General features: G+C 43.3%; 1 protein-coding gene across 1 annotated transcript in view; it reads right to left on the bottom strand.

The window, feature by feature from the left end:
• COL9A3 (collagen type IX alpha 3 chain) overlaps window positions 1–26,694 on the bottom strand; it is a 72,377-nt gene that overhangs the window by 3,710 nt on the left and 41,973 nt on the right. The window contains exons 18-30 of the mRNA XM_073309113.2: window positions 25,599–25,652; window positions 24,268–24,321; window positions 23,092–23,136; window positions 21,899–21,952; window positions 21,125–21,178; window positions 16,461–16,514; window positions 15,030–15,101; window positions 10,918–10,953; window positions 7,996–8,040; window positions 6,862–6,894; window positions 5,769–5,915; window positions 2,799–2,853; window positions 1,748–1,930 (exon numbers count right to left, since the gene is read on the bottom strand). Of these exons, the coding sequence (XP_073165214.1) occupies window positions 1,748–1,930; window positions 2,799–2,853; window positions 5,769–5,915; window positions 6,862–6,894; window positions 7,996–8,040; window positions 10,918–10,953; window positions 15,030–15,101; window positions 16,461–16,514; window positions 21,125–21,178; window positions 21,899–21,952; window positions 23,092–23,136; window positions 24,268–24,321; window positions 25,599–25,652 (886 nt within the window). The remainder of the gene's footprint in view (window positions 1–1,747; window positions 1,931–2,798; window positions 2,854–5,768; window positions 5,916–6,861; window positions 6,895–7,995; window positions 8,041–10,917; window positions 10,954–15,029; window positions 15,102–16,460; window positions 16,515–21,124; window positions 21,179–21,898; window positions 21,953–23,091; window positions 23,137–24,267; window positions 24,322–25,598; window positions 25,653–26,694) is intronic.

The following is a 26,694-nucleotide window of genomic DNA, read 5'->3' on the forward strand; positions in this document are numbered from 1 at the left end:
AGTGTTTTATCTCATGTATCACAGAGGATCTATACATTACATATAGGAGTTTGAACATCTTCAAATGCTGGATTTGCTTTCAGCAACTGTTACCAATTTGCAATGTTTGCACATTAATTGTAAGGTGTAAATAGCTAACAAAGGCCCAATCTTGCAGTATTTTCTCATGTGAATAAGGTCTGTCGGCTCAGGTCTAAGTAGCCTTGAGATGCAGCACACTCTGCCTTTGTCCGCCCCCCCCCCCCCCGACTTTGTCTAAACTTGCCATCTTAATTAATTGTTTAAGGAAAACAACAAACACACTTGCTTCTAAGAAACACACAGTTATACTTAGTCTTAAAGGTATATGTCACTTTGCAGTAGAAGTTAGGCTGGTGCTAAAGGTCTTTTGTCCTAAAAGTTTGCTATTTATGGGTAAAATTCAGGATTTCCCCTCAAACCCTAGGTGACTGGGTTTTTATGGATTTGAGAAACACGGGCAGACCTCAGTGCTGTAGTGAACCACTCTGCAGCCTTGCACTGGCCATCATGGCTGGATGATTCTCTCACTAGAGGCACAAGGAAAGTTTACGTTTAACACAGCACTGTACTGGATTTGCCTTTTTTTTTTTTTTTTTTTTTTAAAAAGGTCTCTGCTGCTGCCTGACTGCGTACTTCCGGTTCCAAATCAGGGGTGGTTGACCTGTCAGTTCGTAACTCTGAAGTTCTACTGTGTTACTGAGGAAGCTATTGCAGACAAATGCAATGGCATGGACGATGGCACAGGAACAGGAGGGGGAAATACTGGGAGGAGTTCAGGGGGACAGTGGTCATAAATCCCCAAGACAAGCCTCATTCCTCATTAGACCCCAATATATCACAGTGGTGAGGATTTACTTTGTTAATGGTGCGTATAACTGGGAGAGAGCAGAATGGCCATCCAATTAATGGCTGGAGCTTCAGCAGCTGCACATGCTGCAGTGCGTATCCATCCTGGATGATTTGATTCTTATAAGCAGTAGATTCTTACAAGTGGAGTATTTAGTATAGGAATGATTTTATCCCAGTGGTTTTGATCACTATATGCAGTTGATTCATATATCAGTGATTGTTATCAATGGAGTGCACTGTAATACAGAAAATCCTGACCCCTTCCTCTACGGTAACCTCCCAAGGTCCTGTTCCTGCACCACTGAAGTTAGTAGAAGTTTTCTCAGTGATTTGGGCCCCACACTACAAGAAGGATGTGGATAAATTGGAGAGAGTCCAGCGAAGGGCAACAAAAATGATTAGGGGACTGGAACACATGACTTATGAGGAGAGGCTGAGGGAGCTGGGATTGTTTAGCCTGCAGAAGAGAAGAATGAGGGGGGATTTGATAGCTGCTTTCAACTACCTGAAAGGGGGATCCAAAGAGGATGGCTCTAGACTGTTCTCAATGGTAGCAGATGACAGAACGAGAAGTAATGGTCTCAAGTTGCAGTGGGGGAGGTTTAGATTGGATATTAGGAAAAACTTTTTCACTAAGAGGGTGGTGAAACACTGGAATGCGTTACCTAGGGAGGTGGTAGAATCTCCTTCCTTAGAGGTTTTTAAGGTCAGGCTTGACAAAGCCCTGGCTGGGATGATTTAACTGGGAATTGGTCCTGCTTTGAGCAGGGGGTTGGACTAGATGACCTTCTGGGGTCCCTTCCAATCCTGATATTCTGTGATTTCAAAGGGAGCAGGAACAGGTTCTTTAGGTTGCCTCTGATTTCATTTCACTCACCTCTGGGACCAGGGTCTCCAAGTTCTCCTGTTGGCCCTCTATATCCAGGTGGACCACGAGCACCGGGATGACCAACACTTCCCATTGCCCCAGGTGGACCTGGGGGACCCGCTGGGCCAGGTCGACCCATCAGTCCAGGAGCCAAGGGCCTTCTCAAATTAGCAGCTAACTGTGCAATTTGTTCTGAGAAAAAAAAATATAACAAAACCAAAACTAAGTTCTTTTAGCCTCTGCCTGTGTCTGAAGTTTGAAAACCTTTTTCTGGTATGTGACACTTGCCACCAAGTGTATCCAATCAAAGGAGAAGATTATAGGCTCTGGATTTCCACCAATAAAAAAACTGATTGCACAGTGCAGGCAGAATTATTTCAGATGCACATGCTCACAACACGGACTGGCCTCCGTGGAAGCTACATGTACATCTGAAGTTAGAATTTGTCCTGGTAACCCATAACCAGAGGGTGCCTTGAGCCGAACCAGGTGAATGCATTTTGATAAGATGACAAAAAATGGTTTTTCATTATAGTAAACCTCTGGACTTGTGGGGGGGTTTTTGCTCAGGAACTTCTAAACACTTTGCAAACTGATGAATTTTTTCTGCTTTCATGTTATTTCTAAATTAAATGAAAACACTTTAAATAATTTTGAAGCAAAGGTTAATGGAAATTAATACTCAAATAATTAAAACAGGTTTGCAGGTTTTAGTTTCCACCACAAAAAATGAATGAAACACAATCTTCAAGATGCAAAACATACAAAAGATAAAATAATTTATTTGAAGCAATACTTTATTGCTCTATCAGGACTGAAATCCCATGACCTTTGGCATCATAACACAGCAACTATATCAATGAGCCATTCAGTGAATGGAAACTATACTTTGTAATGATTGGTTAGTAATACAAGTCCTATTGCAATGGAATTTCTAATGGCTCAGATTATTACAATCAAAGTTAAACTAAATAGAAACAAGTGCTCTCTGACTATAAAGTGTAGCTATACTCTGATGCAGACAATAATTAAAGTTCAGCTATCTCCCAGTTATACTCACCATTTATCATTCCCCCACAGAGTTCTCTTATATGTTGTTCACTGGCCTCTTTGCCCTGCAATTAACAAAAGAATCCTGCTTTACACAAAATCATATTATTGATTGTCATCAAACTATTGATCCCTGAAAGACACTTATTTCTAATGGACTGCAAAATAAAGCAGAAGAGATTTTATTAAGAAGAAACAGTAGTTTCTTCAGAAAATATTATCTTCAGCTTTAAGGTCCCGGGGTGGTGGTAATATTAATTAAGTTGATTTTAAAGTTAGTGGGAATGTTGTGGTCCTAATGTTCCAAGTCATATATTTAATTTGTTGTTTATTTGGCCTTTATTGAAAAGTGAAACTCAAGCTTGGAGAAAATAATAAACCATAACCTAATGTGCGTAATACTATAATGACCCAACAGGAGACAGGTTTGCATTTTAAAGTTATTGACTGCTATCAATTCACTTTCTTAGTGCTATCACAGTTATGGAGAACAAACATGACTTCACACATCACATCTAACCCCAATGAATGCAGGTAACTCCTAACACCACATCACATTGAGAGGAAACTAATCTTTAAAAGGTATACATTTTTGGAAATGGGTCTTAATTCTGTGCTCGCAAATTTTGTGTGTGCACCTGTTTGTACAAATAAACTGCTTCTGCAGATCTGCTCGTTAGATGTGCAGTTACCTGATTTGCATGCACAAATGCCAGTGGTGGAAGTGCAAAATGAGAAGCCAGTCTAATGCTGGTGACCTTTAATTTGTTCATGTTTGTGCCCTCATTTGCAATTCTGGGTACAGTCATTTGCACCTGCAAAGCTGAAGTCCAGGTTAAAAGTCCCTTTAATCCTTGGCCCATAATGTTTAAATGTTAAAATCCACTGGACTAGGCCTTTTCTTTTCTGATCTGACCAAACAGTTGCCAACATTAACACACTGAAACCAATTGCCCTCTGAGAACACTTAGCAATTGAGACTTACAGAGTTTAGTGTTACCCTTAAGACAAATTATAGAAGGCAGGCCAAGCTCCTATTATCCATTTACATTTTTTGTTACTTTAGTGCTGTATTGACAGCCTTGGAGATAGTCTATCTTTATTCACAGAACAGGAGTAACATAAGTAGTGTCAGTGCATTCTTCTTCAACACTATTTCAGTGTGACTCAACCCTACTCTGGAGGGACAAGCAGGTAGTTCAGTCTCCATACCCTATTAATTTCTTTGGTCCTTCTGATGGGACTAGCCCAAGGAAACCCATTAATACCAGCTGTGATGTAGTTTTGGTGGTGTGGACACTTGTCCATTGGAAACTGGACTGAGAACACCAAACACATTTCACACAAGCCTCTGAGGGTATGTCAACACTGCAATGTAAGCCCAGGGTTAGTAGAACTCAAGTTAACAAACTCTGGGTTTGTTAATCTAGGACTTGAGGGTCTACACCAGGGGTGGGCAAACTTTTTGGCCCAAGGGCCACATCTGGGTATGCAAATTGTATGGCAGGCCATGAATACTCACGAAATTGAGGGTTGGGGTGCAGGAGGGCTCCGGCTGGGAGTGTGGGCTCTGGGGTGGGACTGGGGATGAGGAATTGGGGGTACAGGAGGGTGCTCCGGGCTGGAACCAAGGGGTTCAGAGGGCAGGAGGAGGATCAGGGTTGGGGCATGGGAGGGGGTTGGGGCAGGCTCCGGGCAGCGCTTACCTCAAGCAGCTCCCAGAAACAGCGGTATGTCCCCCACTTCGGCTCCTATGCAGAGGCACGGCCAGGCGGCTCTGTGTGCTGCCCTGTGCGCAGGAGCCTCCCCTACAGCTCCCATTGGCTGCAGTTCCCGGCTAATGGGAGCTGCGGGGGCGGTGCTTGGGGTGGGGGCAGCATGCAAAGCCACCTGGCTGCCCCTACGCATAGGAGCTGGAGTGGGGACATGCCATTACTTCTGGGAGCCGTGCGGAGTGGGGCAAGACCCCAACCCTGCTCCCCAGCTGGAGTGGGGCAAGCCCCAGACCCTGCTTCCCAGCAGGAGCTTGAGGGCTGGATTAAAACATCTGGAGGGCGGATATGGCCCCCGGGCCGTAGTTTGCCCACTTCTGGTCTACACACATTTGTAATCCTAGGGTAGGAATTGTTGAACCTTGGATTTCATCTTGGGTCTGCTGCATTGGCGCTGCATTATCCAGGCTCACTTTCACCCATATCCCAGACTTCCTAGTGCCCTCCTAGAATGTGGCCACTCTCGCCGTTTGTTCATAGTGTAGTGTGGGAAAACTGGACTGTCCACAAAACTTGACTATATAGAGGACAAAGAAAATTGGCCTGTGGATTGTGGGATACTTTTGGCAGACTTCCAGAGCACAAGTCCAGCGGAGCTACATCACACTGCAAAGCAATAGGGCTTGAACCCTGGGTCCCAGCTTGACTCAAGTCAGACCCACTATCTCTGTGGGGTCCTGGGACCCTGGGTCTGAGCCCAGGGTTAATGTGATTTGTATGTAGACAGAATTGGGGTTAGGCTTAAGCCTGAGTTTGAACCCTGGGCTTATATTGCAGTGTAGACATACCTTGAATGTCCATGAGATGGTAACTTTCATTCACTTCTCCCCTGCACCAGATTTGAACAGCAACCTAGAGTTACAAAGTTACATATCCTATTACAAATTCCCTGACCATCCAGCCTCCCAGAGGCTGGCATTTTTATTTATTTCTGCCATTAAGGACCTCTTCTTTACTGACTTATAGCAAAGGAGATCTTTCCTCTCAGCCCGTTAGCCTGATTTGCTTCATAATACCCATCACAGTTACTGATGCTGCAAGTACTGTAAGACTTGTCCATTAGTGAACAAAGGGGCAAAAACTTATTTTGTAAACTTATTCTAAACAGAGTCAACCCTGCACCCAAAGTCCAGCGTAACCGGTACTGCCTATTACCCATTCATCCATTTCCAATGCAGGACGGTGCTCAAGGAACAGATGATACTTACTGGAGGGCCAGGTTTTCCAGTAATGCCGGGGATACCTTGCTCTCCCTGGTAGCCCATAGGTCCTGGATGACCTGGAATCCCTTGCACACCAGAAGTCCCGTTAGGTCCTTGTATACCTTTAGGACCCAGTTCGCCTCTTATTCCTGACTAAGGAGGAAGAAACAAACAAGCTTAAAACTGGAGGCTCAGCATATTGTTATCCTTCCACAGTATTTCTTAGTTAAGCTTTTCTTCCAGCTTCCTTGTTTTCTCTCTTACTGACATAGTAGCTATGCTGACCATGTATGTTCCTCATCTTGCATTTATGGGTTTACATGTGGATCATGATTCGTATGCGTGCTTTAGGCCATATCCATGCTGTAGTTCAAACAGTGCTAGCAGCAACAGTATCCAAACCATTCTAGTGACATAAACAGGCCACACACTAGCAGATTTACAGCCTGGTTCTCAGAAGAGAAACCATGTCAGAACCAACAGTGTTGATTCTCGCTTGCTTTCTACTGTAGCGTGGACAGGGCCTTTGATTTCAAGCATGGAGACCTAACTGCTCCTGCCTTGTGGTATGTCAGCATTATAGCCAGAGCAATTAATACCTTCTCGAGGGTGCTGCTTATCTTAGCCTTCCCAGGGCCAAATTTCTGTCTCATCAAGAAGGGTTGGGAAACACGAAGTGACATGCTAAGAATTCTGAATAAATGGTTTTCCACATTAGGCATTTTCAGCAATAATCAAGGGGACTACCCCTGTGGTTAAAGTTAAGCCTGTGCTTAAGTGCATTGCTGGACGGGGCTCATTACACACTCCCCCACTCTGCATTGCTGAGCTTGTACTCCCACTGACAGATGTGGGATTTACACACAGAACTTCGGTACCCATCCTTGAAGACTGGCCCCAGAGTGTGCATGAAAAATCAAAGGTCAACACCAAGGGTCACCTAATGGCTATATTAATGGACCAGAGCCCCAAATAAAAGACAATGCCACCCTTGATGCTGCATAACCCAATGAGATCAGAAGCTACACAGGGATGTGACAAGCACATTTTGTTTCCTTAACATTTCTGTGACTCTCAGTCTGAAATGGATGACACTTACCTCTCCCTTTTGTCCCGGGGGGCCAAAAGGACCCTACCAAAAAAAAAAAGGGGAAGTTTGATTTTATTCTTCTCTAAAGAACAATAATCAGTTGCAAAGTAAACATCTAAAAGCAGATCCTTAAGCCCTTGGAAGCAGGGACCACCGCTGTGTACCACAGCTAACGTAACGGGATTCCTGAACAGGGTCTGTGGGTCCTACATCAATGCAAACAATACTGCAAACAGGGACATAGCCCAAGGAAGCGAAAGGGCACTGACAGGGGGTAGGATAACCCCATTGGTATCTTTCAACTCGGGGGGGGGGGTCGGGCCCCAAAATTGGTCACCCCATGAGCCAGATCACAACTCCACTCGTACAACTGCAATGCTGAGAGCCAAGCGCAGCCAGCCCCACAGCACAGGAGCCGTCACTGCGGGGTGAGTGCCAGGCAGGACCCAACCCCCACACACACTAGGGGGCAGGATCCGACTGAAACCACTCCAGCACCTCCACCCCCAGGTCACGGCAAGCCATAAACATGTACAAACGGATCCTGAGCCCAGAAAGGTTGAGAAACACTGGACCCCTGAAGATCTGCAGAACAGTGCTGGGTTCATCTGCTCAGCAGTGCAATTCCTCTTACTGCTGGAGGGTAGGGTGCAGCAAGAGTGGTTGCAAGGGTAGGGTGGAGGGCTCAAGGTAAGGGGATAAAACAGGTTCAGGGGTGGAAGCACTTTAACGGATCGGTTTAGTTTTACTAGTAAAACTAGAGGATTCCTCACCTCTATAGACAGGGATTCATCGTGAGACTCACATACATCAGGGCTGAACTTAGCTCCCTGGCAGTGACAGCCTCCATTGAACCAAGGTGTGGAAAGTCCAAATGCCCGAGAACAGAAGTGACTGTCGACTACACGTGAGAAACCCTCCTCCAGTTTTACTAGTAAAACCAAAATGGGCACAGTGCTGAGGGAGAACGGGATACTCAGTTTGGTTCACAGGACACAGTTCTCTTTTCACAATCGATAGCGTAACTAGCCTTTGGAGCCCTCGGGTATTCGGCGCTGGCAGGTTTTAATAGTCACTGGTTCATTAATCTCTGGGCTCCCACTGTTTGAGATGTTCATTTTGTTTTGTTTAAATGACACCTACCAGTTCCCCTTTGTCACCTGGCAGGCCATCTGCTCCAGGAGTGCCCTGAAAATGAGACACAACACGTGAGAACCTCACCAGTGGGTCTGCAATGGTTATTCACACACATGCGCTACGCTCTCCAAGTGGGATTTACTCTGTCAGGGCCCACTTCAGCCACTTCAACTCCGACTGGGAGCAAAGAGGATCCAGGGCCTTCTTGCTGTTACAGTGGGCAAGTTTTCTGACTTGGAAAATAGATATGGCAAAATTCTGGTACATTCCACAATAGCGGTTCTGCTGCTCTGAATGGCAACCAGGTAACAGGCAGCCCTCTGCAAGAGCTAGGAGCTCTTTGCCTCAAACTCGCTGTAGCAAAAAAGTACTTCTAGAGCGACTTGAGCAAGGGCTGAACCCACAGGAGACAGGGACCTGGCAAGTGCTGGGGAGCGCCAATGCAGCCAAAACAGCGGTCCACAGTTAACAAACACTCTTCGCTCCAGGAAGAGAGTTCTATGTTAAGTCTGTTCATCAAACAAAATTCCTTGTTTAAAACCAGGATGTGACCCCAAAGCAGCTGGTTGTATTAATTCAGCTGGAATACATGGGCCTAAAGAGTTAAGGTGTTAAGACCACCCTGTTACGGTTTAACATTAAAGGTTTGGTATACAGAGACTTAGCAAACCATTAAACGTTATTTGAACCTTTTATTAAAGATACAGAAAAGAAGGAAAAAATTAAAGCATTTGAAATGTAAAGTATTAAGTAAGGCTTTCATTTTAACAATATATATTAATTTATTCATTTTAGCTGGAGAGAGTTTTTAGTTTTTAAACCCCTTGTTTGACAGGTTTTTTAGATGCTATTAAAGATGGTATTAACTGTCCTTTTTGGGGGAAAGAGAAGTTTGCTGAAATGGGATGGAGCGTTCTTTGCTGCTGCTGTTAAAGCCTGATCCCATTTCTTAAGAAAACTAAACGAGACAGACAGACGAACACGAAGAGAGAAAAGAACAGCAAATACAGAAAATACAGCTTCCATCTCTGGTGTTTGACTTTCACTTGCAACCTCTCCGCTGGAAAAACAACAGCACAGCATACTGCTTTATTAGTCACCTGAGAGCTGGCAAACTTATTCCAGCAATGGGCTGTTTAGGGCATTGATTTTAGTTGCCCCTTTCTGGTCACAGGTTTACAGCAGTGCTGGCCAACTACACCAGACTTTAATTAGACAAAAGGAAAAAGGAGAGGGATAGGAAAGAGGAGAAAAAGGTGGAGAAGGAAAAGGACACATGGGTGAGGAGAAAAGAGAGAAAGACAAAGTCTCAAGTCCCATGTGATATTTGGGATTTAGCTGGAGCCGGTGGAAGTGGCAGTGTTATTTGGGTTCCGTTTTTTGGCCTGGTTTGGTCAAGACAACTTTTAGGATTGGGATGAAGAAGGTCCAGGGTCCCAGGAGATGGTGGGGGTGGCAGCCAGGATGGTGAAGCTCACTCCAGTAGCCAATTTTTCTCTCCACATTCTCTTTCTTTAAAGACCCCAAAAGAGAGTGATGGGTGGAATAGTCCACCCCCTCATTATTTTGCCCATCAATTAGGCCTAATTTCTGACACACCAATTTTGGTTCATTGACTTTTGGTCTCTCACTGTCCAATTTTCCAAGCATTATTTCAACACAGTCCTTGAGGCCTTTTTGTTTGGACTAATTCAGTCTCTCTGTGCTTTTGTACCTTTTCCCATCAACATCTGTTATTAGGTTATTGTCACATCTTATGAACTTACACCTACTTTTCACAGTTAAGCTCACCATTTGGGTAAATTTGTAGGTCCAATTATCACAGCAAGCCTCTGAAATAAAGTGCATGCAAGGGAACTAGTCACAAACCCTTACAAAAATAAAATCTAAACTTCAACAGTCAAACTTGGGGTCTATCCAAAATCGGGCCTGGATGTTTCCAATGGTGTTTGAAACCAGGTGGCTAATTATTAAGTTACAGCTTTATTTCAGAGCTGGACTCATACAAGGACGAAAGTCTCCCAAGAGCCATTTCGGTGAATAGCTCTGTGTGGGCATGTTAAGCCGCAATATATAATCCCTTTTCCTTTAAGCCAGCAGATGGCGCTTGTTATTCAGGTAGGAATAGAGACAATACAGTACATACAGAGCTACCCGTTGGTATGTGCAGGGTTTACTCGTTTCAGATGCCACTCAGAACAGCACGACAACATGGCTTGGGTATTGCACACAGTTACAGCTGATAATCATCATCATTGTGCTGATGGTACAGATTGGGACTAAAAGTCTTCTTTAGATTTAGGCTTCGCAGACCCTGTTGAACTTAGACTGATCCTGCCCTTAGAAAGCAACAAAAGCGGATAGGAGGCATGATTGCAATTTATAAACCGTTGCTGGGAGTGCATTCCATTTTCTGCAGAGATAAATCACATTCCTCCACTGGTCTAAGTTATATATTTCAAGGAAGGTCATCAATTGCTTCAATCCAAACATGAACGTTTAGAAGCAAAAGTTTATTAAGGGCTAAATGTTCCTCGTCCCTACATAGTTAATCATTGGGAGCAAACCCTGCTTGACCACTCACGTGGGTAGCCCCCCTGAAGACTACAGGCCGACTTGTGTGAGTTAGGTGAGCAAGATGTGGCCCCAAGCAGTTTACTTGCCATGTCCTGTGACTGGAAGACAGACCCAAAGGATCTTGAGCATGGCATTTCAAGATACCTTTATTGAAATAAAGTACATTGAGCACACACAAAAATGAACCAGATGAAAAATACATTGGCTGGGTCTGCTGCATAACCTGTTAATTCTAATTGGGAGGAAAGCTGGTAATGCTATTGAATAGCTGTGATCAAACTACAGTTAAATCATATTAGTTGAATAAAATGGGAAAATAACCAGAAAAGGAAAGACCAACCCTTGGCTCACCTGGTTACCTTTGGGGCCAGAAACTCCACCAGAACCCTGTTAACAAGAAAAAGGGAGAATGAGCAGGGAACTGTTCTTTCCCCATGCATTCCTAGCACAGTCGGATGCTCACTTGCACAGTGAGGGGTGGGAAACTAATCCTGTAATTGCCAGCTAAAACAAAGAGGCTAGACAGGGATCAGAACTCATTTGTATTTCTTAGAATCAACAAGAGGTTTTAGCGTTCAGTTTGTTTTGCAGCAAGATTCTGCGGTCACTGTGGTCCAGATTTCTTTCTTGACAGCTACAGTACTCATAAGCCACAAGACGACACATCAGTCTCCTTCTCTGAATTGGCTCTCCCACCTCATCTCCCCCATAACTCATCCAACCTGCCAGCCATTAAAAATATGAAGCGGGTCTCAGTGTTTGAGAGCCCCTCCCCACCTGCCTTCTGTTCATTCCATGTGGCCGCTAACAGTAAATTGTGGTCATTGTAAGGCTTTTCTTTATGGGACGCTCTATTCATACTGTCCTTGTTAATTCACTGAACAAAACTAAAATGACGTGCATTTAATTCTGTCCATTTACATCAGACTCACCTTCCTCGCTCACCCCACGGTAAGGTTCCTTTCCCTCCCTTCCCCCGGGCATGTAAAATATTCTTAGATTTTTTTTATCATTGTGGTATAGATTAGGAGAGTGGATTTTTGTTCCAAGACTAGTTAATGTTCATAACACTTTTGCAAGACCTCTATTACTATGTCAATTTTCACCAGGGTTTAGGGTTAGCTGTTCCTGATTTCAGCATCCACAGAGAAGCATGACTTGGGAACTTGCAGGTAAGGGACCCACCTCGTCTGGTATCCTGCTTTAAGTGGCAGGGTCAGATGTCCATAGGAATAAAAAGTGAACCAAGCAGCTGTAATACTAAACCTAGGGGTAATTTAGCCAGTCTGAAGAAACATTCCAAGAACAACCATGCCTAGTTAGCATTCAAAAGGAGAACGAAGCAATACATTTGCAGCCCTGGCCTGTGACTTTGGATCCATCTAACACAGCCGGGAGCTATTTCGAGTTCTGAGGACCTTGGTCTTTTCTGCAATGCACTGTTGGAGGGGTTCAATTATTGTAGTCTTAGAACAGCGGTTTTATGGCCCATTCATCAATTTGGCAATTGGGAAATATGTGATTTTTTTTCATATCTGGCTCTAGAAACTTCCAGCAGAACAACGTGATAGAATTAGTGGGTGTCATTTCATTAAAGTCAAGCTCTGGAGATAAATTAAAAAAGGGAAAGTTCTATAAAAAAATTTCCCTATTAAAATAATTCAGAGGTAACAAGCCAGAAGGCAGAAATGAATCTGGGTATTTATAACTTTCTTTTTAAATGAACCAGTGGCAAATGGAATTTTATTCCCCAAACCCTGTGACAGGGCTGCTTCTTTTTTAACAGTTACTTGTTCTTGGTTCACTCATTTTTAACAGGGCCATGGTTTTAAAGGGATGCATCCTCTCCAAAAATACATTTTTTTATTGTGGAGATTCTCTGAACATGTGCAGCGATCCTTGTTTCTACAGTACGCCTGCTGTTGTAGCATCCAGACTCCGAGCCCCTTGTGACTGAGAAGCATAAATCTCAACACATGAGTCTTCCAGGTCTAACACAGAGGTCCATTGTGAAATCCCTGGTGCCCAGGGGTGATTATTTACAGAGAGACTTTACCTAAAAGCTGAAGTGAAGGAAGCCATGGAACACACAGCTATTGTTCTCCTGCAGGCCATGGACAACTGACATTCATCTTTGCCCTCCTGGCTTCTTTTCAGTGAGGATAATTCTATTTAAATCCAACCGCTGAATTTATTTTTAAGTTCTGGCCTTGCAGGGCCCAGATATGTTTCCGTTTGTAAAGAAAAAAAAAAGTTTTTTTTTTTTTAAAAGTCCTAATTAAATATTCTAAATTACTAAAATGCAGCTCTTCTGTGAGCATGGAGAGTTTGCACTTTGATGAAATCTGCATATAGAGCAGGTATAGTAAACCCACTTTGGCTCTGTGTCCATTGCAAACAAATAGTCCAATCTGGCTGGGATTTGGAAAATCTCGTTGAAATAAACTATTCAGTCTAAACATAATGGGACTTCGAGGAATGGAGATGCAGCACTGGAAATGCTGATTAGCTCATGATTTCCTTCCCTTTTCCAGCTCTAACTCCTATGATTGCGGGTAGTTTGTTTGTTTGTTAACAATAGATTAGTAAAAGCCTGATTTGTCATGATCATCCTGCTGAGGCTGACATCAGGAAGCATAAAGGAATGGTTCAGTTTATTAATCAGTTGAACCTAAATATCAAGACGTAAGAACTTGGCCTATCCAGGTGGCTCTTTTATCTTTGATATTATATGGCCCCTTATGCCATAGTATCTGTGTGCCTCACAGTTTTTAATTTATCCTTATGAGGCAGTAAAGTGCTATTATCCCCATTTTACAGGGGAATGGAGGCACAGAGAGGGTAAGTGACTTGCCCAAGGTCACAGTCTGTGGTGGAGCAGGGAATTGAACCCAGGTCTCTGAAGCATTAGACCTTCTTATTCTCTTATTTATATGAGCTGAATGGTATTGTGTGCTTGATTTTCAGCTACAACGTCCCTAATTTTGCAGTAGAAGTTTTGCACTTGCAATGAATGCAATTGCAAATGGTAAAATGTAGACATCCAATGACATTTACCCTTGCGAGCCAGCAAGTTAGGTATCTAACTGCTACCACTTGCAGTTTGTTGCAGGCCCAGTTATTTATCTGTATAAAACTGAAGGTTCAAAGTGAGGCTCTAAAAATTGTAAGGGGCACTGCCAAGTCCACATGTGATGTTTGTTTGTTGTGTTCCACCATCGGTCTGGCAGGGAGCACAAGCTAGTGCAGTTCTGCTGGGTTTACTTTTTGTCACTAGCATCATCCGATTTATGGGCAATAGTTACACCTATTTGAAAGGCCTGTGGAAAATCTCGATGAGCAAACAGATTGCTTTGTTGCTTAATTGACAATTAGGGAAAAAATTAATAAGTGCTAATACATTAAACCGAGCAGAGACAGGCAGACCCTGCGGACATAGACCCCGGTGGTGGGAAATCTTCTCTCTGTCAGAGGGTCCCCATAAAGGGCCAATATATCACTCAAAGTGGAGGGAACTGGCCGGGAGGGGGTATAGTGAGGGCTGCTCTCATTCAGGCCATCCTTTCAGGAGCAAAGTAAAAAATGTTTTTTAACAAGAAAAAAAGGTCAAAATCGGAACAAAACTTTTCAATTGACTTGAACCAAAACAGTTTCCAGATTTTTGGTTCATGAACATTTTCAAGATTTTGACTTTTCACCATGTGTAGCGGGGTGAGCACCAGCTCCAGCCCTCAAGGGGTTGGAAAAGCCCTGTAGAAGGCTGGGGCGGGGAAGGGAGCAAAATCACAGCTGACTGGGGGAAGTAGCGGCAGCTGGGGGCCATGCCCCAATCAGGGCCCAGCTGGCTCTATAAAGGCTTTGAGCCAGAAGTTCCAGCAGAGACTCTCTCTAGCTAGAGAGAGAAAGGCCTGGCTGCAGGGACTTAAGCAAGGACTTAGTTTGGAGCAGAGCTGGGGAAAGGCCAAGGGAGCCAGGGAACTCTGGCCTAGGAAAACCCCAGGCTGCAGGCCTGGGAAGGCCTATTAGGTACAGGGGGTTGCAGGGACTGCCATGGGTAGGCAGAGGCAGCAGGTCCAAACCCCCTTGCCTATGATGAGTGGCACTTATACTGCAGTCTGCCCCAGGGAGCAGGGGCTAGCTGGTGACTAGCAGTAGCCTAAGACTGAGGCTGGGTGGGGGTTCCCTTGGGAGGGGGAGACCCAGAACTGTGCGGGTACTGCTAGGGGGCAGCACCCAAGATAAGGGCACCAGGGTCCAGGAGGGACCGGGCCCAGTGGTAAGGTGGATCACCAGACTCAGAGGGTGCCCCAGAGGCTGACATGCTAATTCCCGTAGACGAGCAGCAGGAGGCGCCGCCAGGTGAGTCCCGCTCCATTACACCATGATTTGGTATGGGAACATTGTTTGAGACCCCAGAAGTTTTTGTAGGATGGTACAAATGTTTCCTGCCCAGCTCTGCTTACCCTGTCACCAAATTCACCACGAATCCCCGTAGGGCCAGGGAGTCCAGGTTCCCCACTGGCACCTTTGCGACCCTGAAGGGAAAACAAAGGAAAGAAAAGTCCTTGCACCTTTTAATGTCCCAAGAGTTCACCAGTCTCCATATTGATTTCCTGAACAAAGTAATTAATTCCAGATTCCCCTTTTCCTTCTTTACTCTCCCGAGTCCCAACCACTATCCCTGTCCTTCCAGACCCCAGTACCGCTCTTCTCCTTCCTCATGTCCTTGGTTGCTAGCCCTACCCTTCCCCTCTTACTGGGGGAAGGCATTTTGAGGTACACCAGCCCAATCTCTTGCAGATCATCAATGGCATTAGCATAGGTTGCTTAGCTGCCACGATAAGGCCATCTGGGTACACCAGCAGAACCAAATTTGGGAGTTAGGAAGCAATGAAGCTTCAGTACAACGAGTCTCCATGGGCCATGGATGATGGAGCCCTTACTGCTTTGTGTGATCAGTACACTGACAACTCTCTGAAAACCTGCAGATCTTTGAATTCAAAGCAGCTTTATAAAAACACCCATGTAAAGCTGGCCTGTTGGCTTCTTCATGACAATTGCATAGCCATGTGAAAGGCTTGGGTCTGAGCTCTCCCTGACAACAGAAGCTGGATGGCTGCAGATAAGGAAGCACTTAATGATGCTCCAGAGTGGGTCCTCTGGACAATTCAGGTGTTTTGCTGCTCAGGCTCTGTGCAGAATCCTTGGACAGGTCTACACTTGGAAGGCTTTGCCGACACAACGATACCACGGTACTATATCAGCAAAGCTCTCCTACTGGGGATGCAGCTTACAGTGGCAAAAGTGCACTTTTGCCAGCATAGCTATCCAGCCCCACCCCGAGTGAAGTAAGTTATACTAGCAAAACCGGTATAACTGCGTCTCCACTTGGGGCTTTGTTGGTTTGGGACCCCAGCTCATCACTGACGTAACTATGCTGGCACAAGTTTGTAGTGTAGACCTGGCTCTAGCCACTTTGTGGCTGGAGAGGGGAAAGTGGCTGCAATGTAGTGTCTTGGGAGTGGGGGTGACGGGATTAGAGGAGGGGTCCGCAGGACTAGCACAGAGGACACTCAAGACAAGTGGGTTGGGAATATCCACGTGAAGAAGGATATAAAATGATCAGATCTAAAAGACTTCCTCTGCATTTGTGAAATAAAGAGAGTGTTTGTTCTTGCAGTGGATATAGTAATCTTTTGGCTACTACTCTTCCCTAGCTTCCCTTTTCACTGTGTTATGTTAATGAAGGCATTAAGTATGTGCTGATTAATTGATATCAGGTCCCTCCAATAATTTGTCACTATCACCCAATTTTCTTGGCCAAAAGTTTGCATGGACACCAAATGACTATAACCTGGTGTGTACTAAATTACCCAAATTTCTAGCTTACTGACCTGAAAGCCTCTTACACCTGGGGCTCCCAATGGGCCTTGAAGACCAAGTGCGCCCTGAGAAAGAGAAGAATAAGCATGATTAAGAAAGATCATTCACAACCAATTGAGTCATGAACACAATTAAATTGCCTTTGTTGTAACAACAAAAAGCAGCCAGTCCTGTGGTATAGAAGTCTTCCTAACAGCCATGCCGATGGATGGCCATTATAATGCAGCTCGCTGCTTATTGAACTTTATTCCCAGAATTACCATTAACAGTCACGATTATTTCTATTTTACTTGATGCTTAGATTCATTTGGTTCTTATGAATGCCAGGGCCTAAGTGACCCTGGCTAGAGATAGGCACAGTGGGACACGTGCTGAGCAAATTTCTCCTAGACACACAGCCCTGAAAATAAGTCAGTACAGACCTGCCACTCCAGTTCCAAATGGATACAGTTAATTGGCCTGATTCAGCAAGGTAGGGAAGCAGGTGTGTAATTTTAAGCACGTGACTAATCCCACTGAAATCAGTGGGTGCTTTCTGACCGTGACATGCTAAATGGTGCTTTTGTGAAGGATATAAATCCCCTTGCGATTTACGGGTTAATATGGGGGGCAGACCTTCAAATAAGTGGCCAAGGCTTTTTATACCTTAACAGAATCTTTATGAGATATAATTCTAAGTCACAGGAACTGAAAACACAAGACAATCCCTTTGCACCTTTTCCAATTCACAGATCATTTTGTTCTTAGTAGGTTGACATGCATGCCTGCTGGGAAAGAGGTTGGTTTTTTTTGTTGGGTTTTTTTTTGCGGGGGGGGGGGGGGGGGTCAATGGTAGATGGAGTTCCAAGCAACTGTAGCACTAACTATATATCACATATTTAATTACATACAGGTTAAGCTAATTAATTCACTGAACCAGGTTTCAACTCTTACTGAACTGTCAGATGAAGTTAGGAAGAAGACTGGTAATTAAAGGAACAGACTGCGTGGGTTGGCAATTTAAAAACCTGGGGCCTGATTTCCAGACGAGTTGAGCGTCCACCACTACAAGTGAAGCAAATAGGAGCTGAAAGCATGCAGCCCCTCTGGGAGTCAGGAACTTGGGTGTCCAGCCTGCCCCCTTGAAATACACACATGCAAATACAAAAGCTTGATCCAGTGCATGCCTTGGTCCATTCAAAACTGGCAATCACATCCATTGCAAAAATGTATGTTTGTGCAGGCGCATTTTGCACCAGCAACCTAGATCAGGAGTTTTGAAAATGCAGCCCTTTGTGTTTTCTGTTATTCCAGCTAAAAACATTTCTAATAGAAAATTAACAGCTGCATACAAGAGTCGACGCTGTATTCTATTGAGAAAATAAAACACACACAAATGATATTGGGTCAAATTTTGAAAGTGACTAAATGACTTAGGAGCCTAAAAAGACTAAGCAATAAGTCACTTTTGAAAATGGGATTTCTGCTCCAAGGTCATTGGGTACAACTTTCTCAAGACCTAAGTCACTTCAGAGCCAAAAATCCCATTGTAAAATTAAGGGGACTTACGCGAGTCTGAAGATGCTACCCCTTGTTTGCAGCTTTGGAAATATACAGAGAACTCGTTATGTTTGTTGTCAGACGCCAACATATTTTTTTGCCCCAAGCACATAAGATATTATACAAGTCATGATGGCACACTAGTGTTAAATCAATAAAAACTTAATTGACATCACAGGCACTCTGGAGTAAAGCCACTATCAGTGAGATCAAAAATCAGACCCTTAGTTCAGTGAAGTACTTGGGCGCGTGCCCATCTTTAAGCATAGGAGCAGTTCCATGTAAAAATGGCACCATTTTATTCAGTAAGATCTGAAGTCAATGGGACTCATGTGCATGCTTAAAGCTGGGCACATGCTTAGTACCTTCCTGAATCAGGGCCCCGAAGAATAGAATTTCACATATGCTATTAATTCTCTCTCATTTAAACAGTCTAACTTTTCTTTCTGAGTAATGATTTCCCAAGATAGGTGCAGTGTACTTATCAGAAAAATACAAATCGCAAGATAAACTTCTCCGTAAAGAAGCATTTGAATCACTGTTAACCCTCTCTTGCCATTATGCAATAGAAGCAAAGAGAGCAAAATTTATGTCGTAGGGGAAATTCTGCCATGAAAGTGACTGTTAGATAATGTGTGGGGACCCTCACAATGCCATTTTCACTCAGTGACTGTATCAGATTTACTAGTTTACAAATTAAAAAAGAAAAAGCCCGTTTTTCTAGCTGCCAGGCCTACACACTCACTCTGGAATCTAGATGCCCGGTTGGGGTCTTTCTGGTTTGTGCGTCATTAACAGAATCTCTATTACTGAGAGTCTGATTAAAATCTAGATCCGTCTCCCATAGCTGTGCTGGCTCTGCATGGCTCCCCAGCCTTAATCTTTTAAAGGAAGATGACACGATCTAGAATAAACCAATCAGCAGATCTAATTAAGTAAAATCGTGCCATTTTTATACAGCCACTCCACGGACTACAGTGACACTTTCATGGCTCATTTCTTCTTTCTGCTTTCATTTTCTCATTTAACTTTAGAACTGTGTTACTTACATCTCTACTAGAGTTTTCGGTAAGATGCTTTACAAAATGGTATGGTATTGAAAAGGACGACATATTATGTGGCAACTCTTTTAAATAGTCTAAGCCAGATCCTGATCTCCACTGATGGTGTGTGGAGTTATGCTGCAGTCACACAGGTATAAATAAATCCTTGTCTATATTTGAAAAGTGAACGGGTTTAAACAAACCAATTTAGTTAAACCAGTACAAACTCCTAATGTAGACTCACTTACACCAGTTTAACCCTTTCTCATATAGATTTTGCATAAGTTACTTACTGACACGTTCGTAGAAATAAGCGTGGGTTAAGCTGATGTTAGTGTACCTGACTTAGAGGTTTGCACCAGTTTAACTTGATGTAGTTAAACCAGGGGGCTTTTCTTGTATAGATGAGGCCTGAGATGAGAATCTGGCCCTTTCCCTTTCACAGTACATTCCTTGTTTTTGGTGCTTTTCCAACCAAATATCTATTTTTTTCCCTGCCCAATTTTACTTTGAAATTTTAGGACATAAAACAAATATTTTTTGTATCTCTAAGTTTATTTCCCTTTTCTTAGAAGTTTAAAGAGCAAGCTGTTTAGAACAATAACTTATTAAACTGCTCATTTTCTGTCCAAGTGGCACCTACAAAAAAAAAAACCTTAAACTTCCTGTAGGCTTCCTGATTTCAAAAATACTTAAAGAAGATCAAAACCCCCTGTAAGTTCAGGCCCAGCCACAAGAGCAGCACTGGTTGGTGTAACAGGAAAATAAATGGTGTCCTGGAATTTTTAATTTTGTGAACAAAGCCAGTTTTTTTTAATCTTACACCATTCTCTGCAGGAACCCAATGGGCAGCAATGCAATTATTTGTAGACTTCCTTCATTACAGTACTTATAGCTCTTTATTCCCTGTGCTCTGTGGCAATGCTGAGAATGGATATGAAGCATCCTGTTTTGGACCCAAGATTGGACGAGATGCTTCAAACCAGAAATTCTTTACAATTTACAGGTGAGGGGAAAAACCCAGGCGATTAGACCTGGGCAAAACCCCACTGATTCATTTCATACAAACGTTAGCTTCCTTTTCAAAATCCCCACAGGTTTGTGCTGTCTCAGTGTCGGGATCTGAACGAACTCCCAAAATGAAATTTTGTCAAAAGCCTCAAACGTGACCTTCTTTTGCATCAAACTGTGCGGTCATGAGGTTTGTGCGATTTTAATGCAAACCATAAATGGGCAAAACTTTGCACAAAAGCGTACAATGGGCTCCCTGCATGTTTGTAAACCTTTCGACACACCTCTTCCAAGTTTCAAGGCTGTAACTAACCTAGGTGAGTTGTAGGATTTCAAATTTTGTTGTAAACATTTTGTACAGCTATGAGATTTGAAAATGGGCTCTTTAAATCTAGCAGACAACGACCGGAAGTTGAAGGTAGACAAGTTCAGAATAGAAACACAGCATACATTTTTAACAGTGAGGGTCATTAACCATGGGAAAAATTTACGAAGGGCTGTGGTGGATTCTCCATCACTGGCAATTTTAAAATCAAGATTGGATGTTTTTTCTAACAGATCTGCTCTAGTTCAAACAGGAATTATTTTGGGGCAGTTCTCTGGCCTGTGTTATGCAGGAGGTCAGACTAGATGATCACAGTGGTCCCTTCTGGCCCTAGAATCTCTGAATGACACCTAAAAGGGAAGGCTTTCCCGTTTAGAGTGCTGGAGGCCGGGCATTCCAGAATAATCCATATTATTACCAAATCAAGGTGGTGCTGATTGTCCAAGCTGCTATCTTGTAAGGGCACCAGCCACATGAATCACATGGGACGAATTCTCCTCTCTGTTACCTCAATGTAAATGTGGAATAAGCACGGTGGCTTCAGTTTGGTTACTCCACATTTACACTGGGGTAAAAGAGAGGAGACCTTGGCCCATTTACTTTGGGCTAAATTCTCTGCCGGTGTAAATCCACGGACGTTACGCCAGGTAGAGGATGGAGCCTTTTATTTTAGCTTGATGGTGGCTCTGAAGATTGATAACGGAGCTGTGTTTTAACTGCAGAAAGGTTATACTTGAAGAAGCAATGTTCTACTTACAGATGATCCTCGAGGTCCGGGCTCACCTCTCTCACCAGGGATACCGGCATCGCCCTATCAACAATATCAAAAAGTCACCTGTGCTGTTCTTCAAGCGGGAACTCCACCCTTCCCAACCCACTGTAAAGCCATTACACAAATATATCGTTCATGTCTCACATCACTGTCCGTTCATGGGTAGCAGCTAGTTAATAAATTATAACAACAATACCTAGCTCTTATATAGCATTCATCATCCAGAGATCTCAAACTGCTTTAAAAAGGTCAGTATCATTAGCCCCATTTTACAGAATGGGAAACTGAGACAGAGAGCCGTGAAGTGACTGCCCAGGTCACCCAGCAGGCCAGTGGCAGAGCTACGAATAGAACCTGGGTTTCCTGGGTCCCAGTCCAGTGTATTATCCACTAGGGCACACTGCCTCCCTAGACTGGCCTTTTTGACCCCACTGCAGTAGGGTAAGTAGTATCTGAGTTTCTAAAGAACTGACATTTGACTTACATCCAACTCCCCAGATAAAATCACACATAATGGTTCTACATCCTCAAGTGAAGGACTGTTTTGTCAGTCCTCATTACCACACTGTGTACACATAGTTTTTAGATATCTTTGTCTAAAAAATGCGTGTGTGAGAGAGAGAGAGGTTCATATCATTTATTACCGATATGCCAAGCTCAATTGTGCCAGAGAAGCAGCATATGAGCTCAAGCTTAGCGGTGGAATTTAAGAGACCCTGAATAGAGTTTGTGATATATGTAAAATGTGGAGATACCTACAGGGATACCAGGCTCTCCCGATGGACCTGCCTCTCCCATCTCTCCAGAACTACCCTGTAGTGGGAAAATAAACAGTCAACTGGACAGAACTTCGCAGTCACTTCTGTAACTTCCCTACCAACCAGCTGGAAGGAAAAGGATGAAATTAAAGTCTTGCTGGGGAGGTGAGATGATAAAACGTGCTAAAAGACAGCAATAAAACTCCAAGAAGAGAAGAATTCTTGTAGCATATAAAACTATAGAACAGTTATGCTAAAGTGCACATGCTGGGACTTCCAATATATTATGGAACACCATAAGTGGGAGGAATTTCCTCCTGACCTCAGCCAGTGATTAGTGTACACCCTGAAGCATGCGAATTAGTAGCCTTTGTATATAGTCAATAATAATGAGGCTGATGCTAGATAGAAGATTGAAAGGGAGGGAAAGTCAGAACAAATACACTTTAATGAGCAATTTTATGATGAGTTGCCTCAATCTGTTTCAGATTTTCTTTCATCAAACATTGCTGAGAGCCAGCCTGGTGTCTCAAAGCATAGGAATTAAATACATTGTTGTAAAGATTCCTTGTAACTTATCTTGAAGGGGACTGTTGATGCAGATTTACTGAGTGCTATTTTACACATATTGTGTGGCAGCCATGTCAAGTCTCGTGACTTCTGGCTGAAAGTTTGGCAGCAGAGAGGCAAATTCCAAAATTCTGCCTCTGGTAGGATTATCAGAAGTCCGTTGGCGGTCTTTGGAACTGAAGCAGACTGTCTCAAGAAACTTGAGGGATCTTTCCATGATTAAACTCCCAGCACTGGATATTTACTCACTGGAGACTGAACTGTGTATTTTATACTTTTGCATTTCAATTTCCTGAAATACCTATCAAAGTGAGATCTTCAAAAGTCCTTTTGAGAAACACCTGAGAAGGTACAATGTGCACAGCGAGCAGAATATCCACATTGTGTCACCTCAACAGGTGATTCAAGCAAGTCAGTTTTTAAAAGAAATGCAGGCCCTGATCCCCAAGGACTCAATCCTGTAAATATTTATGCCTGTGTTTTCAGCCCTTTAAGTTCAGTGAGACCATTCTGGTGCTCAAAATTAAGCATGTGTGTAAGTGTTTGCCAGATTGGGCCTAAAATTGCAGTGCACTAAAATGACACACTTAATAGTTTCCCAGTGAAAACTCATCCTTCACTTACTAGTTCACCCTTTGGACCCTTGTGACCTGGTCTTCCAGGTAGCCCCTGGAAAAAAAAAATCACAACAGAAATTTTGCAGTATGTAGAAAATAACATTTACTCTCTGATTATACATATATGGGCATTTAGAATCACAGGACATAAGTTTCTATTAGAGACATTTTTCCACGTGGAAACAATGGGAGAAATTACCCTCTAGTTCATTATCCAGCATGCTACCCAGGCACTTCCCACTGACGATAATGGGAAAGAAAGACAAACATGAAAAACACAATAATAATAATAATAATAATAATAGTAGTTGAGACTGATCTAGCACCTTTCATTCAACAATACTCAACAAGCTTTACAAAGCACGGGAGGGGTAAGAATTTTGATCCCCATTTTACTGATGAAGAAATTGGAGACCAGAGACGTGAAATAATTTGGCCAACAACATCTTAGAGTAAGTCAGCGTTAGGAATACTGTAGCTATCTGGTCTCCTGACTTCCAATCCTTAGCCCTTAGGCTAAGGGATAAATATCATTATGATGCTAAAATTTTTCCTCTGTGTTTTATTTCTGAAATATTAGGACACATACTAACACCCTGCCGATTTGCCTAGGGGTTCAGCCACTCCACTGTGCTGGCAATGGGGCAGGAGGTGTTCCATTTTCAACTGAGTCACATCACACTGACACAGCTGTGACTGACACTAGAATCTGGAGTGTTGCTAGTTGATTATCACCAACTGCAGGGGACAGAATCACTTTATCTTATCCTAAAGCCCCAACAAAGGTCTTTTGGCTGCAGCTGGATTGGATCAGATAATTTCTCTTTAACCATGTTTCTAGCTTTATTGCCATGATTTACTGTGCAAATATCCCAGATTGTTTCCAGTCTGTATAATATACTGTGCACGCACACCTGGCATTCTCACATTGCACCATGGGGAGAAAGTCTTATTCATGGGCTTAGAGGTTTGAGAGACACGGTGAGACAAGAGGCCAGATTTTGAAAGACATCTAGGAACCTCCCAGTGTGAGTTGGATGCCTCAAAGCCTTCCAAAATCTGGCCCAAGGTGAGAAATAGCTGGTCGTGTGTCCTCCACCCCCATCAAATGACAGAGAAGTATCACTCCTACATTGGACAAGATGTTCCGACTCTTTTATGGCAACGATACTGTGATACTCACAGGAAGTCCATTTGGCCCCTTCTCTCCTGGAGGACCGAAGCGGGCAGCATCACCCTGTAAACAGCAGTAGGTTAAGATGGACAATCGACTGATCTGATGCTATTCACATTAGTCAGGGGCAACTCTTCAGAAAAGAGACATTTTACAGGTAGGGTTTATTTCCCATCCACCCAGTATTTGTAGAACCAAGACTCGCTTGTAATCTGGTGATTTTAGAAAAGCCCCTCGGAAAATCTGTGCCCATTTTTATTATTATACCACACAGTGAGTTGCCTAAACCTTCCAACATTTAAGTTCAATGTTCAAAGTTGGACTTTTTGGATCAGATTCTCTGTTCACTAGCCAGCTTCAAGCCAGTGCATCTCCACTGATTTCAGTGAATTACTCCTGATTTACATGGCTGTTAGCGAGATCAGAATCAGGCCTTAAACTTTTATAGGGCCTACGAATGGTCTAAGTCATACTGGTGTAAATAAAGAAAAATAACTCCCCTGAAATCAATAAGGTTACATTGATGCAAAGTGAGTGTCAGCGAGATCAGAACCAGACCTTTGTGTTCATTCCTGAACAATTCTAAGGGGAGTGCACCTGTCAAAATACGGGTACTCCTGTTGTGTCTGCAAAACCCACATGCAGGCACAAATTGGCATCTGAAGGTGCAAAATAGGTAATTGCACAGAGTAATGCCTGTGTGCACACAAAGGATGAGATTCCAAAAGCACCTAGAGGAGGTAGGCACCAACTCCCCATTGACTGTTTTAGGTGTTTTTGAAAACCCTACCCACAGTTGCTAATTTCTCACATGTGAAGGCTGTCTCTTTTCCCCAGGACCAACAGGTACAGTTCCATGAGATCACCTGCCAGGGTCTCCTTCAGAAATCTGAACTTCACAGTTACACGTCTAACTCTCTATCACTTAACAGCACTTTCCTTGTAAGTGATGAGAACAAAAGGATGTCTCCACCAACAGCTCTGAAAAGACATTAACCATTTATTGTAAGGAGACCCCTTATACTGCAGGTTTCGCCACAAATAAGTGGCTTTAGAATTAGTCATTGTGTAATCAGGATCTGTCACTTAACCCTGGTAATATCAGTTAATTCTGTTCATTATATCACACAATCTTTGGGTTTAATTTCTTGTTGGGATTTTCCCAGGGTGATCAGTGTGAACTATCTTCCGCTTCTGCCTCAGTGACACTACAGGAATTCTCTCTCTTGAGCCAAAGTCTTTCAAACATTGCTTTTTCTCCAGGAAAGCCTATACCCGGGCACGGTGGATGACAGCAATTGAAATCTTTTTGTGTGGTGTTGAAATAGAATTTCACAAACCTTCTCACCATCGAGTCCAGGTGTTCCATCTCGTCCATCTTTGCCAGGCATGCCCTGAATAAGCACATAATGCAGAATAAGATTGTGACACAGGCACCATCGATTGCAAAGTCTCATGTAAAGGTTCAGAAACATATTAGAATTGGTCAGTCCTTTAGTGTTGAATTACAAAGTCCTCCAAAAGTATTAGGCTATGTCTACATTACCGCCGGATAGACCCTCTGGCAATCGATGCACCGGGGGTGGATTTAGCAGGTCTAATGAAGACCCGCTAAATCGATGGCAGAGCGCTCTCCGGTCGACCCCAGTACTCCACTCAGAATGAGAAGAGTAAGGTAAATTGACGGGAGACAGTGCGGTATAAACACCGCAGTAAGTCAACCTAAGCTACGTCAACTGCGTAACTTAGGTTGATTTACCACAGTATGTAGACATAGCCTTAATGAGCAATAAGTTCCACCATTGGTTATAGGTTTCACTAACTTTGGATATGATGTTGCAGGTCATCTATTCTTAACCACAATATAAATTCTAGATCATAAAAATACAGCCCAGAGATTCTAATTCCAGATAACGCAGCAGTAACAAATTCCACAAACACGTACACTTCAGTTACCCAATGTCATCATTACTGTCCATTATATTTTAAATTTTAAGCCAGAACCAGTAAGTGATTTGATTATATTACATTTCAGGGTTACATTTTCAAATGCATCCTCTAAAATTTAGCCCTGCGAGGTTTTAAGTTTGCAGACCTTCCCATTTAGACAGCTGACTGTGGAAATGCTGCTTCGCCATTAAACTGTAACTGTACAGTCAGATTGTGCAGCCTTCACTCCTGTTAGGGAGCAGTCAGGTAAATAGTCCCACCAACTGCAATGGGCCAAATTAACCATTGGGCCAAACTTACTGAGGTCAAAGGGAAATTTGCCATTGAATTCCACAGAACCACCTCTGGGCTTGAACATGAGGATGGGTTTCATAAACTGACCCTCAGTGATCAGATTCGGACGACTTTGAAAACGTAGCCCTTGATGTGGAGACTACATCAAACAGAAACAACATAAGCTCTTCTGACATTTGCTGTATTGTAAAG

This window comes from Lepidochelys kempii, chromosome 13, assembly GCF_965140285.1.
Source record: "Lepidochelys kempii isolate rLepKem1 chromosome 13, rLepKem1.hap1, whole genome shotgun sequence".
NCBI classification, from domain to species: domain Eukaryota; kingdom Metazoa; phylum Chordata; order Testudines; family Cheloniidae; genus Lepidochelys; species Lepidochelys kempii.